Genomic DNA, 15439 nt, shown 5'->3' on the forward strand with positions numbered 1-15439 from the left:
GCGTGGCGACGCTTTAAAGGGACCGGAGACCAGTTGGCGCAGGGAATACCCCTCCCGCTAGAAATGAGAACGAGTTAATTTTCCCGTTTATTTAACACCCACTCTAACCCTCCCTGTCCCACTCCAATGTCCGACCCGACTAGCTCAGGCCCTCACAGGGCGCGACAAGAAGCCGGTCCTTGAAAAGCAAAGGCTAAAATAAATAAGCATGGGTCTCCGCAGTCCGGGGGCTAATGTCCTATGACGGTCGGGGTCCGGGTCCGAGTCAATTCACTAGCAACGAATGCTCCTCCGAAGCGTCCCTGGAGGAGGGTCGGTGTCAGCGGAGGCGGAAGGCATCAGTTCCCTCAGGCCCGCTTCCCTTCCCCCCAGCCAATCCCAAACCCAAGCCAACCCGGCCTCCAACCTGCCGCAGCAGCAGAGGAGGCTGCAGGCGGAGCCGCTCCCACGGCGGAATTTGCCGGAGGTGGGGCTGTCCTGGCACTGCGCGATGTAGGCCTGGAGCTCGCTCTCCTCTCCGCCCGCTCCGCCCGGATGCTGGGGAGAGATGCCCGGCGGCCCGGCATGAAAGTGGCCTCTGACTTCCGAGGCCCTTGAGATGCGCCCTCCCCTCCCCCTCCTCCCCCCTTCTCTCCAGTCATCTGGATCTTCTCACCGGTCCTCGCGGACCAACCAGGCTCCCACCTCTGGGCCTCTGCACCGTGCTGTGCCCTCCACCTGCTGTTCCTCGTGGTTTGCTTCACCCGGAGACATTTCCTGACTACTGAATGTGTGCACACCCTGAATCTTGGTCAGTTGGTGCCCTCCGCTGTGGCTCCAGCGCCTCGAGCCGCGCCTGACTCAATCTGGGTGCTTGACAACCACCCACTTGGGGGGGGGGCGGGGTGCAAACATCTGCATTCCCAGCAGCAGTGAATGTTCTGGCTTTTAGCCTTGTCTTCATCTCTCTCAACCTCACAGGGCCAATATCTTCTCTCCAAGTCCTTTCTGGCTCTAGGTCTTTACTTTGGCTCTTCCTTCTCCCTGGTGCTCTCTCTTTTGAGCTCCTGTCTCATCAATCCAGAACTTCCTGAGATGATGGAAAGGTGTGATATCTATGCTGTCCAAATCTGGTAGCTGCTAGTCACATTGGCTTTGGGGCGCTTGCTCTGTGGATGGTGTGAGTGAGGAACTGAGTTTGTAATTGTATTTCATTTTCATACTAGAGACTACTATTGGACAGCACATTCTAGAAACTTTCCTGGACTCAGCCCAATACGAGTCTAGAGCAGGGGCCTCTCTGTAACCTTCCATACTTCCTTTATACCTCTCATCAGTTGGCTGTTATACTCCCGTTTATGCATCATTCATCCTGCCCACCAGTCTTGGACAGACCATGTATGCCTCTTTCCTCAGATGCCTGGTACCCAGCACCAGGCTTGGCACACAGTAGGCTGTCACATGTGTTTTCCAGAAGATCCTGTCTACCTGCCACGCCCACGTTCTGCTCTGAGCCTCGAAGGCTGCAGGACAACCACCCTTCCCCGGACCCACAGGACAGAGGGGTTGGGAGCGGGGTTTCCGGAATGAGACAGCCGCAGGATGAGCTGGGTTCCACCACGTGCTTGGTAGCTGACCTTGGGCGAGTCACTGAAATTCTATGGCTTGGTTTCCCTGTCGGTGACAGCAGACGCAGGAACCCTACCTGGCCCGAGCCCCACACCTTGATAAAACTGAGTGTGGCAGCTGTGACTGGGACAGTATGGGTCCCTCCTGGGCCCCCCAATTCCGAGCCACCCTCTCCTCTGGCCTCGTAGAGTCTCCCACATTCTCTCCCTGGGTCCTCCTCTCTGCATCCCGCCGTGGCCAACCACGGGGGACTCAGAGCCCGAGTCTGGGGCATGCACACGTGCATGCACGGCCCCACGGGGAGGCAGGGGGAAGGCAGGCCGGGGAGGGGGCGGGTGGGCCGGCAGCTGACCTTGATGGTGTCGTAGGCACCGGTGATGAGCGCGATAAAGAGGCTGAGCACCATGTAGATGAACAGGCTGATGAAGGAGTACAGGTAGAGCTGGGAGAACAGCCAGACCAGGCTGCTGCGGCCCTGCTGCGCCTGCATCGCCGCGAACGTCACGAACATGTCATCCCCGTTGATGAGCGAGAAAAGGCACTCGGACACCATGGACAGCGAGCGGAACTGCCGGCGGGCAGGGGGGTCGGTGGTCAGAGGGCGTTGTGGGCACGGCTGGGGGCCGGGGTTGGGAGCTTTGTGGGGTCAGAGGGGACAGCGTACAGAGTACCAGTAGTCACGACAGGGCCACTTAGAGGGGGGGGTCACTGAATAATGACAAGATCATAGAGTCAAGGCTAGGGTCACCGGGGATCAGAGGGAACAGTGGGTAGAACTGCTGCAAACTTGCTGGTAAGGAACCAGGGGTCATTCGGTGTCACCAAGTCAACAATAGATAGACCAGGAGTCAGGGGGCCCGGGAAGTAAGATGGGGAGCCAGGGATCCCTCATCTGTGGGTCACAAGCGCCACCCACAGGTCCCGGCCAGCCCCTACCTTCACATGGTAGGGCCCCAACACAATCCAGCCGCAGAAGCAATAGCCCAGGTAGATGACGGCCACACAGCAGCAGAAGCGCATGACGCTGGGCAGGGCCACCCGCAGCGTGGCGATGAGGATCTGCGGAGGGGCGGGGGTTGGGGTCGGGCGAGGGTGGGGGGGGTGTCAGCAGTGGGGACAGGACCACAAGCCAGGTGGCCGTGAGCCTGCGGATGGGGTGAAGCCTGCCCAAGGGCGTGACGGGGTGACCACAGAAGCTGGGCTGACCACCGACAAGGCAGGGTGGTGCCGAGTGGGCCCGAGGGCACCCCCTGGCTGGACTCAGCTCGGGGCAGGAGTGTGAAAGAGCAGGCTCACGTGACCCCTGCCCAGGTGGAGTCAGTGACAGGTGTGCCTGCTGTGGGCAGGTATGGGGAAGAGGCTCCTGGCAGGTCATCTGCAGGGGCTGGTGATGGCAACACGTGTCCGAATTTATCTGGGGGTGGGGGCGGGAGTTAAGGGACACGTGGCTGCCCCCGGGAGGGCCCCGCCTGCATGTCGGAGGCTTACGTTGTACTTGTGGAAGAAGGTCAGGTAGCGGATGACGCCGACCCAGACGAGCAGCGTCGAGGTGCCCAGGAGGATGCTGCAGACATCATAGCTTGCCAGGTTCTAGGGGCGGGTTAGCAGCGTCAACCCCATCCAGCCTGGCCCCTCCCTGGGGATGGGGCCCCGGGCAGGCATCAGCAGGGGTGGGGGGGGGGCCAGGGTCTGGAACGAGTCCCCGGGGCTCGGGGGCAGGGCGCGGGCACGACCCACCTTGGCTTCAATGCCGATCTTCATGATGGTGCCTGAGATGGTGAGCACGTCGCTGGTGACCAGCAGGATGTACCAGCCGTTGACGAATTCCAGCCGCTCCCACAGGCTGATGACCTGTCCCCGCTGCCGCCGCATGAACCTGACGAACTCCTGCAGGGGGAGGTGGGCGGGGTGAGGGCCGGTCCGGACACGGGAGGCTTGCCACCCCGGCCTTGCTGGTCCCAGAGCTGGGTGAGGCTGGGGGCGGCTCTCACGTTCTGCAGCAGGAAGCCTCGGAGCAGTGAGCGGGCGCACAGCAGGAAGGAGAAGGCACAAGTGAGGATCACGACCACATCAAACAGGAGGCGGAAGCTGTTGTCTCCTGTGGGGAGGGGGCCGAAGGCAGGGCCAGGAGTGAGGCAGCTGGGCCAGGCCTAGGGGGCTTCAGGGCTGGTCTGGGTTGGTCATCAGGCCCATGGGTTTCTCTGGGTACGGCGGGAGTTTGGTCCGGGCTGGTCTGGGGCTTAGGGAATTCCTGGGCAGGTTGGGGCCCCTGCTCAGTGCCAGTCGGGGGCTTGGGGCTCACCATGGCCGAAGACGCTGGGGTGCTTACACTCCTGGATGTGGGCCTGGGTCTCCAGGCTGATGGGGATACGCCCGCTGTGTGCCTTATTGTCAAAGGTGATCTGCAGGGGTGTGGCGGGACGGGACGGGACGGAGTAAACCTCAGCAGACCTAGGCTCCCAGAGGCGCGGGACAGATGGTCTCTCCGGCCCCAGCCTCCCCCATCACCCCCACGCTGACCTTGGCCGAGGGTCCCCAGCTCCAGGACTCAGAAGTCCCACGCCCCCCATGCCATCCCATCACTGGCCGGTCCCTCGCCCCACACCCCAGGCGCTGAGGGCTCACCAGGATGCTGAAGGTGTAGCAGTCTGGGATTTCATTGTTGATCAGGCTCTGGAGGTTGATGGTCTTCAGCTGGAAGTGGATGGTGACGTTGATCAGCCTGGGTGGGGGAGGCTTGGGTGAGGGGGAGGGGGCTCTGCCCACCCCTCCGGCCCCAGGCTGCCGACACTCCTGCCCCACGCTGACTCCGCAGCTGGCCGAGGAAGTGCTCCCATGGCAGCGTCGGCACGGCCCGCCCCTGCCCCCGCCTGGGGGGAAGCAGCTGCCCCTCCCCCCACCCCCACCCCTGAAGATGCCTGGAGTCCTGCCTCCCCCGTCCTCGGCCCCCCTGGGTGGGGCAGTACTTGTGGAATTTGAGCGTGAGGTTCCTGTAACTGGTGCTGCCATCCAGGAGGGAGAGCTCGTCACTGGGGGGCACAAGGGGTCTCTCGGGAGGGTCCACCCGGATACAGTCTGAAGACAGGGAGTCAGGGAAGGGACACTGGGGACAGGGGAGGCACAGGCAGGTCTCCCCACAGTCCCCGACAGACCCCTTCCCTGCTTTCCTTCCCCCTTCATACTTCGACATTTGTCGTTTGTTCCTGCTACCTCCCACCAGGGTCATGCCTGGTCTGTCTCACTGCCTACACCCACCCTAGTGCCTGGCGCTCAGTGGGCCCCCCAAATGTTTAGGGAATGAATGACAGTGAAACGTAACACTCAGCTCCTTCCACGGGCCAAGCATTCTGCTAATCATCAAATTATTAACAATAGTGACCACCCCATCTCCTGGACGAGCAGGAGGCAAAGTGGATTTCAAAGATTTTTGTTTTTGATGTGGACCATTTTTAAAGTCGTTATTGAATTTGTGACAATATTGCTTCTATGTTTGTTTGTTTGTTTCCGGCTGCCAGGCATGTGGGATCTTAGCTCCCTCATCAGGGATCGAAACCACATCCTCTGCACTGGAAGGCAAAGTCTTGACCACTGGACCACCAGGGAAGTCCCTAAAGTGGGATTTTTTTTTTTTTTTTTAATCCCGACAGCTGAGCCCTGCCCGGCCCACTCACCAGTGACGACCATCGGGTCGATGTCAAAGGTGTCATTGGCTGGGTCCACGTGGCCCCGGTGGTAGTAGCACTGGCAGAGGGCCAGGGCTGAGCCATTGGCCCAGGGCCCGCCCCCGCCCTGCACGTAAGCATACCGACCCAGGGACACGTCGGGGAGCATCAGGTACTGTGGGCAAAGGAGGGGAGGGTCAGTCAGCCCCGCCTGTTCTCCCGGGCGGGCCCACCTGCCCATCTGCTCCTGGTCGCCCGCACCTGGTCTATGGCGTGGAAGATGGCCTGGTACAGCTGCTCCCGGGTGTAGGCCGCGAAGGTGTCATCCGCCCCGTCCGAGTAGCCCAGCAGGAAGAGGTGCCGGAAGGCAATGGTGTTCTCCTCCCGGAATGTCACCGCCAGCTGGTTGCTGAGCCCAAACAGGATGAGCTGGCGGGAGGGACGGGGAGGATTGGCACTGCCGGAATAGGGTCTTCCACGGCGCATGAGTGGAGGCAGAGAAAAGAGAAGGCCCGCCCCATGAGGGCATGAGCGCCAGACGTCCCCAAGGCACAGCACAGAGTGGCCACTCGCAGAACTCGTGGCAACAACGGACGTTCATGAAACGTTTACCGGATGAACGTTCGAGAGTCAGCACAGCATCAGACTGCCAGGGTCCGAGGGCCACCTTCCAAGGCTCAGCTGCTATGTGACTTTGGACAAATCCCTTAACCTCTCTGAGCCTCAGCTGTCCTATCTACAGAAAGGGGCAAGAGCAGTGGCTAGGACCTCCGAGGGCATTTATGAAGCTTAAAGGAGCTGCTCCCATGCAGATCCGAGAGGCCTTCCTGACGGATCAGTGCCACTGTCATTATCATCATATGGGGCTGTGGGGTCAGGACTAGGCTCTGACTCCAAGATTCTCCTTCAAGGAAAATAGCAACCACAGGTGGCACTCTGTGGGGTGGGGCCCCTGAAGGTCTCACCTGCACTGTGACCACCAGGATCTTCACCACCTGCAGCATGAGCTTGAAGGGCTTGCGGCCCTTGGCCCGAAATTTATCACAGGGGCTCATGAAGAAGTACTTGAGACGACGGCGGAGATCCTCCTCTTCTGGAGGGGTTGAAGGGGTTGGGGAAGGCCCCACCCGGGTCCCATACCCAGGTTTGGGTGTCAGGAGGCGCTCAGTCTCTGTGGGATGGGAGAGGGCAGTGGGGACCAGGCCTAGGCAGGTTCACCTGCTAATAGGGGAGGCAGGTCCCAAGCTCCAGCCAAGAAAGAACTCTGAGAGATCTAAGGAAAATCAGAAAACCCGTAACATTTTAGGGATATATGCAGCAGTGCTGGCTCAGTGGCTTCAAGTTACTCAGAAGGGCCTGCGTTGATTCTTGCCCCTGCTCCAGGGCAATCAGCTTCCCTGAGCCTCAGCTACCTCGTCTGCAAAACGGGGCAATAAAATCTCTCACCAAGAAGCTAAGGATTTGACACTTACAAAGCATTCGGTCTCTGAGTCTCAAGAATTCCTCAATGAATAGAGCCTATTCTATTTTTTTGGTTTGTTTTTGGTTTTTTTTGGCTGTGCCATGCGGCACGTGGGATCTTAGTTCCCCGACCAGGGATTGAACCGGGCCACAACAGTGAAAGTGCTGAGTCCTAACCACTGGACCCCCAGAGAACTCCTGAATAGAGGCTCCTCCAAGGACCACTTATTCCTTTCAATCCTGACCAGTCCAAGAGGAAAGCCCAAGTTTTCAGCAACGGCTCGGGTCATAGCTGGTCACAGCAGCCCAGAACTGTTCCTGACACAACCCACCATCCCCACTGGGAGAACCCCGCTTCCTTCCAGGGTCTGGCTGGCCCCCTGCCTGGCATGGCCACCAGGATGAAATGTAGGCACTGTCAGAACCTGTCCGGCAAGGAGAGCCAGCCCCTGGTCCCTTTGGAGCTCAGATGCTGTCGTGGTTGTTTACAAGATAGTTGGATGGGAAGCCAGAGGGGAGGTTGCCTCCCTGGCTGGGATCACAGCTAATCCATCCCAGACTCTACCAGCCAGGACATCTTTCAGGAGTCTGAAGCTAGCTTAAGAAGGGAAGATCAACACAAAAGGCATTCCTCCATGCTGCCCTGTGAGAGGCGACTGGGCTTCATTGTGTTTGGAGATCTGAAATTGAGTTAGGCGCCTGCGCTTAAGGTGGAAACCCCGCCCCCAGCACGCCTGCCTAAGTTTAGAGAAGCTGAACATTTGCCTCCTGGTTTGTGGAAGGAAAGCCTGGGAGTCTGACCGTGTGGGTTGGAGAAGCTGGGGCCCGCTGTCGGAGTTCCAGCAAAGCTGAGCAATCCGAATCTAGGCTCAGAATGCAAATCCTGGGACCCTCGCCGCCCGAGTCGGAAAAGCTGGCGATCCGCCAGTTGCCTGAGCTGAGGTACTCAGAGCAGAGCCTGGGTTCAGAAAGGGCGGTCGGAATCCCGCCACTCCGAGGTCGGAGAAGCTGATGCCCACCCGCCCCCCAGTTCTAGGAGCCGTCTGCCCATATCTACGCCAAGGGGACGCTGAGAGGTCAGCACTGGAGTTGAGGAAAGGGAAACCGGGAGCTCCGCCGCCCCGCGTCGGAGAAGCCGCCCGCCCGTCCGCCGCACGCGTTCTGGGACTTGCGGGGCCGCTCGCGCCCTCACCTGAGCCGCGCGGGCCTACGGGCCCTGCCATGCCGGGGCGGGGAGCGCCGAACGCCGGCGGGCGCGGCGGTGCGACCGGCGTCTGAACACCCGCTGCTGTCACTGCGGCCTCGCTCCCTCGCGGTGCAGCTTCAAACCCTCCCGCGTCAGCTGACTCGAGCCCCAGTCACATGACCAGCGCGGCCCTGGAGGCAGGTGACAGGATCCGGTCCCTCCCCCTGCGCCACGACGACCCCTGCCGAAGCAGCACGCATGCGTGCCTCAGCTGGCGACTTGCCCTTAGGAGGTCCCGAGGTCCTAGCGCCGACGGGCGGAAATGTGCTGGGGGATGGGCTGGCTGCTGGCTCCGTCCTGGCTGCCTATCATGCGCCCGTCAGTGCTAACCTCTTGACTTACATGTCCAGTGTTTGACCCCTTTCCCTCCGCGGTGTTGGATGACGATCCTATCTCAAGGCTGCCCCGCTCCATCCTCCCAGAAACTCTGCGTTACTCTCAACCCCCTCTCATCCAAACTGTCATGAAACCCTACTTCATTTCCTAATTACATCGCAAATAGGACCACTTTTCCCCACTCCTATGGCTATAAACCCAGAGTCCCCCAACATTCCCTATGGCCTGGACCACTGCAACAACCTTCCTGATCTTAGGCTCCCATTCCGGATCCCCGCCATTCCACTCGCCATCCAGCAGCCAGAAGCATCTTCAAAAAATAATTCATATCGGTCAGAACCTGCTGGTAGCTTCCCATTTCTCTGGGATGACAAGAAACCTCCCCACTTCAGTCTACCAGGGCCTTCTGTTCTGGCCCCGCCTAACTCCTCCCCTAGCTCATCTCTCAATGGCCTCAGGGCCTTTGCACAATCTTGCCCTAGAGCATAAAGGTTAAGAACTTAGGCTCTGGAGGGCAGACAATTTGGGTTTAAATCTAGGCGCTCCCAACCACTTCTGGGTCTTCCAAAAAGTCCCTTAAACTACATGTGCCTCAGTGTCCTCATTTGCAAAATGGGAATACTCATCGTTACCTGCCTCATGGAGCTGCTGAGAGAATCAAATGAGAAAATGCTAAAGCATAGCACAAGCCTGGGCAAACGGTACTGATGGTTAAATTAGAGGTTATTGGGATTATAAACTCCGTCCTTGGGAAGGCTGTCTGCCATCTAAATCAGAAGTCTTGTTACGCTTCTTGTTGAATGTACCACACTCTGTAATTACATTTTAAATGTTTCTAAACTTGGTCTCTGAGCTCTGTGAGGGCCAAGGCCATGCTTATCTTGCTCCTTGCTGAGACCCAAGCAATCAACAGATGTTTGTTGAATGCATAAATGAGTGACCTCCTTTGTCCCGTGGTGTACCTGCAATGTGGGCTTTGAAGGGCAAGGGATAAGTTGGGGAGCAGACAGGGCAGGGCCGCCCACATGGTTTCATATCAGACTCCACTATCAGCCTGCTAGACGGTCAACATGCCAGAAATCCCACCATTCCTGGGAAAGCCAACTCCAAAAGGAAGGGAGTTAGACCACCCACAGGATAAGTCTGCCCCTGACTGGGGCGGCCAGGTCTGGGGGATCAGAGAGTGGCGACTGCTGGGTGGACCAGTGTGAGACCTTGTGGGGGAAGCTAGGAAGCCTGGAGGGTATTGTGGGGGGAGCCAGGACATCGACGTCCTATTTGTATGTTTGGCTCTGGCCATACCCTCCCATCTCCAGAAGAAGAGGCTGTGCATGAGAGAAAAAACAGCAACAGGAGAACCACAACACAGAGCCAGGAGGCAGTGGGAGGATTTTACTAACTGCACAACACACAACTTTCCCAGGCCCCCGTGGGTGCCAGCGTGCCCTTCAGCCATCAGGCCCCAGCAGTGCCCCTTGCTCCTGCACCCACTCGGGACTCTCGCCGGTAGGGAGGACTGGGCTGACAGTGTCATGGGTGGGAGAGCCGGGGTCAGGGTGGGACTCAGAGCTGGGGTCAGGGCTGGGCACAGGATCCGGGTCGGGGCTGGGACCAGATCTGTGATCAGGGCTGGCCACAAGGTCGGAATTGGCATTGTGCCCAGGCTCAGGGTCAGAAGATTTGATAAAATCAGGGGTGGGGGTAGATCCAGAGCCAGGGATGGGTTTGGGGCTGGGATTGGGGGGGGAGCCCAGCGCAGAGCCAGGGTCGGGGTCAAGGCCAGAGCTGGGGCCGGGGCTGAGGCCCAGGCCTGAACCCAGCACAGAGACGGCATCAGGACCCAGAAGGGAGACCTGCCCCGGCCTCAACATCGAGGCGGGGCTGAGGCCCAAACCGGCGGCGGCCGCAGCAGCTGCAGCGGCCGCGCCCTCATGCACCCGCTTGTGCTTGGTGAGGCTGGAGGCTTGGCCGAAGGCCTTGCCGCAGAGCTGGCAGCGGTAGGGGCGCTCGCCCGAATGCACGTGCAGGTGTTGCAGCAGTGCCGAACTCTGCCCAAAGGCCTTGGAGCAGTGGGGGCAGGCGTAGGGCCGCTCGCCGGTGTGGATGCGCAGGTGATGCTGCAGGTTGGAACTCTGGCCGAAGGCCTTGCCGCAGTGGGGGCAGCGGTAGGGGCGCTCGGCCGTGTGTGTGCGCTGGTGCTGCAGCAGCGCGGAGCTCTGGCCGAAGGCCTTGCCGCACTGCGGGCACGGGTACGGCCGCTCCCCCGTGTGCGTGCGCAGGTGCTTCAGCAGCGCCGAGCCCTGCCCGAAGCCCTTGGCGCACACCGGGCACTTGTGCGGCCGCGGGCCACCGTGCGTGCGCAGGTGCTGCGCCAGCAGCGAACCGTGCCCGAAGGCTTTGCCGCACACGGGGCAGTGGTGCGGCTTCTCGCCGCTGTGGCTGCTGCGGTGCTTGAGCAGCGTGGAGCGCCAGCCAAAGGCCTTGCCGCACGCCGCGCACTGGTAGGGCCGCGCGCCCGTGTGGATGCCGCGGTGCTGGGCCAGCGTGGCGCCGTGGCTGAACGACTTGCCACAGTCGGGGCAGCGGTAAGGCTTCTCGCCGCTGTGGGTGCGGCGGTGCTGGCTCAGACCCGAGCTGCGGCGGAAGGCTCGCCCGCAATCCGGGCAGGAGAAGGGCCGGGGCGGGCTGGCAGGTGCAGGGAGCACCGCGGGGCCGGCGGCCAGGACCTCGGGGGTGGCAGTGAGGTCGGACGAGATGGGGTCCAGGTCTGGGGTGGCAGCGGGACTGAGGGTGTCGCTGTTAGGGTCGAGAACCAGGGGGACGGGGCCGATGACGTCTGGGTCGTCAAAACTTGAAGACATGGGGTCGAGATCTTGGGGATCCGAGTCACGGATCCCCGAGATGGAGCTCGGAGCTTCCACATCGGGATCCAGATCCTCGGAGACAGGCTCCAGATCTTCATAGCTGGGGTCCACATCTTCAGAGACAGTGTTGAGGTCTTCCGGCTCAGGCTCTGGGTTTTCAGAAATTGGGTCCAGCTCTTCCCTCTTGGGGCCTAGGTCTTCTGAGTCGGAGTCAAGCTCTTCATAATTGGGCCTCGGGCCTTTGTGGCCTGGGTTCCTGACGAGGACTGAACGCCGCATCCCGGGTGTGGAAGTGCTGGCTGCTTCCGGGGCAGGATCTACAGGGTGAGGGCAGAAGATGAGTGGAGGTAGGTTCTGGAGAACCGGGGGTCTCTTTTGGAGCCTGAGCAGGGAAGGGAGAGGAGGCCAGACCATGCCCCAGATCCCACTCCGGGGCACACACACGGATCATTCTCTTGTCCTGTACTGCAGGGAGATTTTGTACTCACCCCTGCCAGGGCAGGGAGAAGAGGGACCCTGGTGGGACATGGGGAGGTGGGGGGGGGACTCCCTTCTCAGCCCCACACCTGGATAGAAGTCGTGGGACCCAGCACTAGAGGTCTCCAGTACCCAGCTCCATGGCTCTGCCCCTCTCTCCATCCTGGGCTCCTCCTCTCGCGGGAAGCTTGGGTCCTGTGGAGGAGAGAGAGTCTAGATACCTATCCCCTTGACCATGGCCCCTTCATGGGGAAGAGGGTGGGTGTCTGGGTTCCCATGCTTTCTGCTAAGTTCATGGCCTGAATTCCAGTCCCATAGTTGGGGGTGGCATGTTTCGGGGTTCCTAGTAGGGAGGGTGACCCCTGGCTCACCTCCTAGAAAAGAAGCATCCTGACCTCTGAAGCCTCTATCTGGGGGATGCGTGGGGCGGGGGCAAACAACAACCGGTACTCCTCACTGGGGGAGTGCAGAAAGACCCCTGGCTTGCTTCCTGGGGAAGAGACAACGTGAATTCCAAACCTTACAATTCTGGGGTGGGACTGAGTCAAAACACCTGTATTCTATCTTAGATAGAAGATCCTGAATGCAGATTTCTAAAGCTAGAGTGAGTGTGGGGATATAATATGTGGGACAAGCAGGGAGACCCATGGATCCATTAGCCAGGAGAGTAGGGACAGGTGTCCCTGTTTGCCCAAGTAGATAGAAGATCCTGAATTCTAACCCCTAGCTGGGGTGGGCAAAATAATACCTGGGGCTCCTCTTGGGTTACTGGAGGGACCCTGAGCCATCTCCTAGGAAGGGGAGCTTCCTGAGTGACTGACCCCACGACCGACGTACGGGAATGGGCGCCAGGAACTCTGGTCCCCACCTGGAAGAAAGATCCTGAATTCTAGCTCCATGGCTAGAAGTAGGGAGGCGGGGGGCAGAGAAACAAGCTGGGATCCCTTCAGGGGAGCAGGAGGAACTCAGGATTACCTGAAGGGGAGGTGATGCCCACCCCATGGCTAGGCCTTGGGGAGAAAACAACAAATAGATCTATTCCTGGGAGACAGGGGAGGACCTTTGCCTCTCCTTCTGGGGAGGGGGGCCTCTCGAGCCACAACCCCAGACCTGGGAGTGGGTATGCAAAGAGAGAGGCCTGAGTTCCTAGTTCACCTCCTTAAATTCCACGACGGAGGGTCAGGGGACAGTGCTGAGTCCCCTCCTGGATTCCCAGGGGCAGGGGGACCCTTAGATTCGCTCCTGAATTCCCATCTCTGAACTGCATGCTGGGAGGAGAAATAACTGGGGTCCTTCTCTGAGTTCCTGGGGGGCAGGTGGAACCCTGGATCACCTCCTGAGGAAGGGGCTTCCAGAACTCTGGACCCCAAGACGGAAGAGTGAGGGAAACAATAACTGGGGTCCTGGGGGAGGGAGGGAACCCCTGGATCCCCCTCTGGAGGATGGGCCTCCTGAACTCCTTACCCCAGGCTGAAGGGTGAGGAGAACAATACCTGGGGCCACTTCTGAGTTCCTGGGGTGGTGGGTCTGGATCGCCTCCAGGGGAGGCGGGCGTCCTGGACTCCCGCCCCCACCCCAACTGAGGGGTTCTCCCCCCACCCCCATACCTCCCGCTTGACGGCGCCCAGCTCGGGCCGGGCCCTCCCCCGGGGCCGCAACGGCGGAACCGGCGCGCTAGGCCCGCGGGTCGCGCGGCCCCCTCCCATCGCGCCGGCGTCTCTGCTCTCCCGGGCCGGGGCTGGCGGCGCGCGAGGCGAGGGAGGGAGGTGGACAGAGGTCGCCCAGGGCCGCGCCCCGCGCCGGGGCCCGCCGCCCAACCCCCTCACCCCCGCCCCATCGCGGCCGCCGCCCGCCCGACCAGCTCACGGGGACACTCACCCAGCGCCCCTCGCCCCAGCCCGGCCCGCCGCGCCCGCCGGCGCCCCCAGGGCCCGCAGGAAGCCCCCCGCCCGCCAGCCCCGCCGGCGGCCCCCTCGGCCCTGCGGCCCCGCCAAGCGCTCCCGGGGAGCGAGAGGGGCCGGCCGAGGGCCGCAGCGGGAGCTGCTGGGACTTGTAGTTCGCCCGCGTCCGCCTCGGCCGTCGCCATCGTTGCCCCCGCCTCCCCCCGGGCCAGCCTTTGTCCGGGCCCGGCCACCCGGCCGCTCGGCCGCGCCTTTGTCTGCTCCGCGCCCCGCCCGCGCTGTCCCCGCCGCGGCCTCTCCTCTTCTGCGTCTCTCTCAGCCGCTCTCGATTCCTCTCCGCCTCTTCCTCTCTCTCTCTGTCCCTTCTCTGTCGCTCTGTCCCTTCTCTGTCGCTCTGTCCCTCTATTTCTGTGTCTCTCTCCATTTCAGTCTCTTTGCCTCTCTTGCCCTCACTTTTTCCTGCCTCTGTCCCTCTGTGTCTCTATCCTCTTCTCTCTCCCTGTCTCTGCCTCCTGCCCAGGTCTCGGACTCTCTCTGGTTTCAAGAAACACCGAACATTCCCTCTCTGTCCTGAAGACTGGCAACGCACATCAGCATAGTCAAGACGCTGAGAATTTACAAACTTGTGTATCTTTGCTCAGTCCAGCATCTCCCTCTAAGACTCCTCCTCGAAGGAAAAGAGTTGGGGATACTGAGTGTTTCCTCCTCCTCCTCCCTGGTCACGCACCGCTGTCACTGGTGGACTCCCCGTGCCCGATGCTCCCTCTGAAGTCTAGACCAGATCTGGGAAGCACTCTGGGCTGACTTTACCTGGAGACACAGATCCCTGTGAGGAGGGAGTGAAATACAGCCCCGGCAGCTGGCAGCTGGGCTGTGTGAGGTTCTTCCCTGAACATAAACAACGATCCCAGAATATAAACAATGATCACACAAGGCCGCTCTGTGACCGCGTCTGAGCCGAGATAGACACAAGGACACTCTGCAACCGCAAAAATGAATACACACACCCTCCTCTCCCCCTACCAACTAACTCAGATGACTGCAGCTTCTTCCCAATGACTGCCCCATGTCCATCCTCCCACTTCTGAGATAAGAATCACCAAAATACCCAGTCCCAGTCGCCGACCTGCTCCCTGCTTGCTGACAGCACCAGGCTAGAATTGCTTCTACTCTCCTCTTCTTAAAAGTACCCAGCACAAGCCTGAATCCTATAAGATGCCCTCCTGTCCCCCAACTCTTCTGGAGATGCCCCATGGTTCCTCCCTGCTATGGGATCTTCCTTGCTGCGCAAGCCAAAAAAATTTTTTTTTGACTACAGGTGTGCTTCTGATGGTCTTTGACTGGTGAATTTGGACAACACCTACCCTTGCATGCAAATCGGGCCTCCGGGAGACTCTGCTTTTCCTTCCAGAACCTTCTAGATCTGGTCTGAACTTATGGCCTGAGACCTGCTTTCCAGCTCTCTGTGGAGAAGCCAGCAGCAGATCTGAGAGACTTGAGACTGCAATTGGATTATGTTGCTTGTTCTTCATCCTGCTGGATGATCCCATTACAAATAATACTTGTAATGACAGCTGTCTGAAAGAACAGTCTGCAGACTGAAACCAATCTATACCAGGATGTAGAGGTGAGAGACAGAGAGACAGCTCTAGCTATATTGGTTGAGCTCCTGGACATAGCCATACCTGAAGCCGGAAGCCCACAGTCTTTCAATATCACGAGCCAGCAGATTTCCTGGGTATTTGAGCTAGTTTAGTGGGTTTCTGTCTCTTGCAGTCATGACAGTCTTGACTAATTTGGACATGATTTCCAGAAAAGGGAAGGGTATTGAAGGAAATAACTTAAAATGTGAAATTGGCTGAACAAAGGTGAAGTAGAGGGCCA

The 15439-nt window shown here is 59.8% G+C and overlaps 2 protein-coding genes across 7 annotated transcripts; both read right to left on the reverse strand.

Moving 5' to 3' along the window:
* Positions 1 to 74: 74 nt before the first annotated feature.
* MCOLN1 (mucolipin TRP cation channel 1) lies at positions 75 to 8152 on the reverse strand. 5 transcript variants are annotated; one of them, XR_010840457.1, is made up of 15 exons: positions 7924 to 8085; positions 6236 to 6441; positions 5532 to 5699; positions 5280 to 5445; positions 4575 to 4683; positions 4234 to 4330; positions 3911 to 4010; positions 3600 to 3706; positions 3346 to 3495; positions 3097 to 3198; positions 2545 to 2667; positions 1961 to 2176; positions 656 to 1069; positions 407 to 537; positions 75 to 302 (listed from the first exon to the last, which is right to left on the reverse strand). XR_010840457.1 is itself a non-coding variant. In XM_059062640.2 (14 exons), the coding sequence occupies exons 1-14, from the start codon at positions 7952 to 7954 to the stop codon at positions 266 to 268; spliced, it is 1743 nt and encodes a 580-aa protein (XP_058918623.1). In that variant the 5' UTR covers positions 7955 to 8152; the 3' UTR covers positions 75 to 265. The 5 variants fall into 5 exon arrangements, 3 of the variants coding, with proteins under 3 accessions (XP_058918623.1, XP_066889042.1, XP_066889043.1); XR_010840456.1 differs by having other exon boundaries at positions 656 to 1148; XM_059062640.2 differs by lacking the exon at positions 656 to 1069 and having other exon boundaries at positions 7924 to 8152.
* Positions 8153 to 9685: 1533 nt separating this feature from the next.
* Positions 9686 to 14134, reverse strand: ZNF358 (zinc finger protein 358). 2 transcript variants are annotated; one of them, XM_067032981.1, is made up of 4 exons: positions 13807 to 14134; positions 12403 to 12522; positions 11744 to 12144; positions 9686 to 11494 (listed from the first exon to the last, which is right to left on the reverse strand). In XM_067032981.1, exons 3-4 carry the CDS (start codon positions 11814 to 11816, stop codon positions 9762 to 9764), a joined length of 1806 nt encoding a protein of 601 aa, XP_066889082.1. In that variant the 5' UTR covers positions 11817 to 12144; positions 12403 to 12522; positions 13807 to 14134; the 3' UTR covers positions 9686 to 9761. The 2 variants fall into 2 exon arrangements, with proteins under 2 accessions (XP_066889082.1, XP_066889081.1); XM_067032980.1 differs by lacking the exon at positions 13807 to 14134 and having other exon boundaries at positions 12403 to 13230.
* Positions 14135 to 15439: the final 1305 nt, after the last annotated feature.

Source organism: Kogia breviceps, chromosome 4 (genome assembly GCF_026419965.1).
Source record: "Kogia breviceps isolate mKogBre1 chromosome 4, mKogBre1 haplotype 1, whole genome shotgun sequence".
NCBI classification, from domain to species: domain Eukaryota; kingdom Metazoa; phylum Chordata; class Mammalia; order Artiodactyla; family Physeteridae; genus Kogia; species Kogia breviceps.

Excerpts from the sequence above, each read along its gene's own strand:
- MCOLN1 (XM_059062640.2), bottom strand. The coding sequence starts at position 7,954 with ATGGCAGGGCCCGTAGGCCCGCGCGGCTCAG. Across the intron at positions 3,496-3,599 it reads GAGGCTTCCTGCTGCAGAAC|GAGTTCGTCAGGTTCATGCG; the intron begins GTGAGAGCCGCC and ends CTCCCCCTGCAG. Across the intron at positions 2,177-2,544 it reads TGGGGCCCTACCATGTGAAG|TTCCGCTCGCTGTCCATGGT; the intron begins GTAGGGGCTGGC and ends GCCCGCCGGCAG.
- ZNF358 (XM_067032981.1), bottom strand. The coding sequence starts at position 11,816 with ATGGAGAGAGGGGCAGAGCCATGGAGCTGGGTACTGGAGACCTCTAGT. Across the intron at positions 11,495-11,743 it reads GTCCCACGACTTCTATCCAG|ATCCTGCCCCGGAAGCAGCC; the intron begins GTGTGGGGCTGA and ends CTCACCCTGTAG.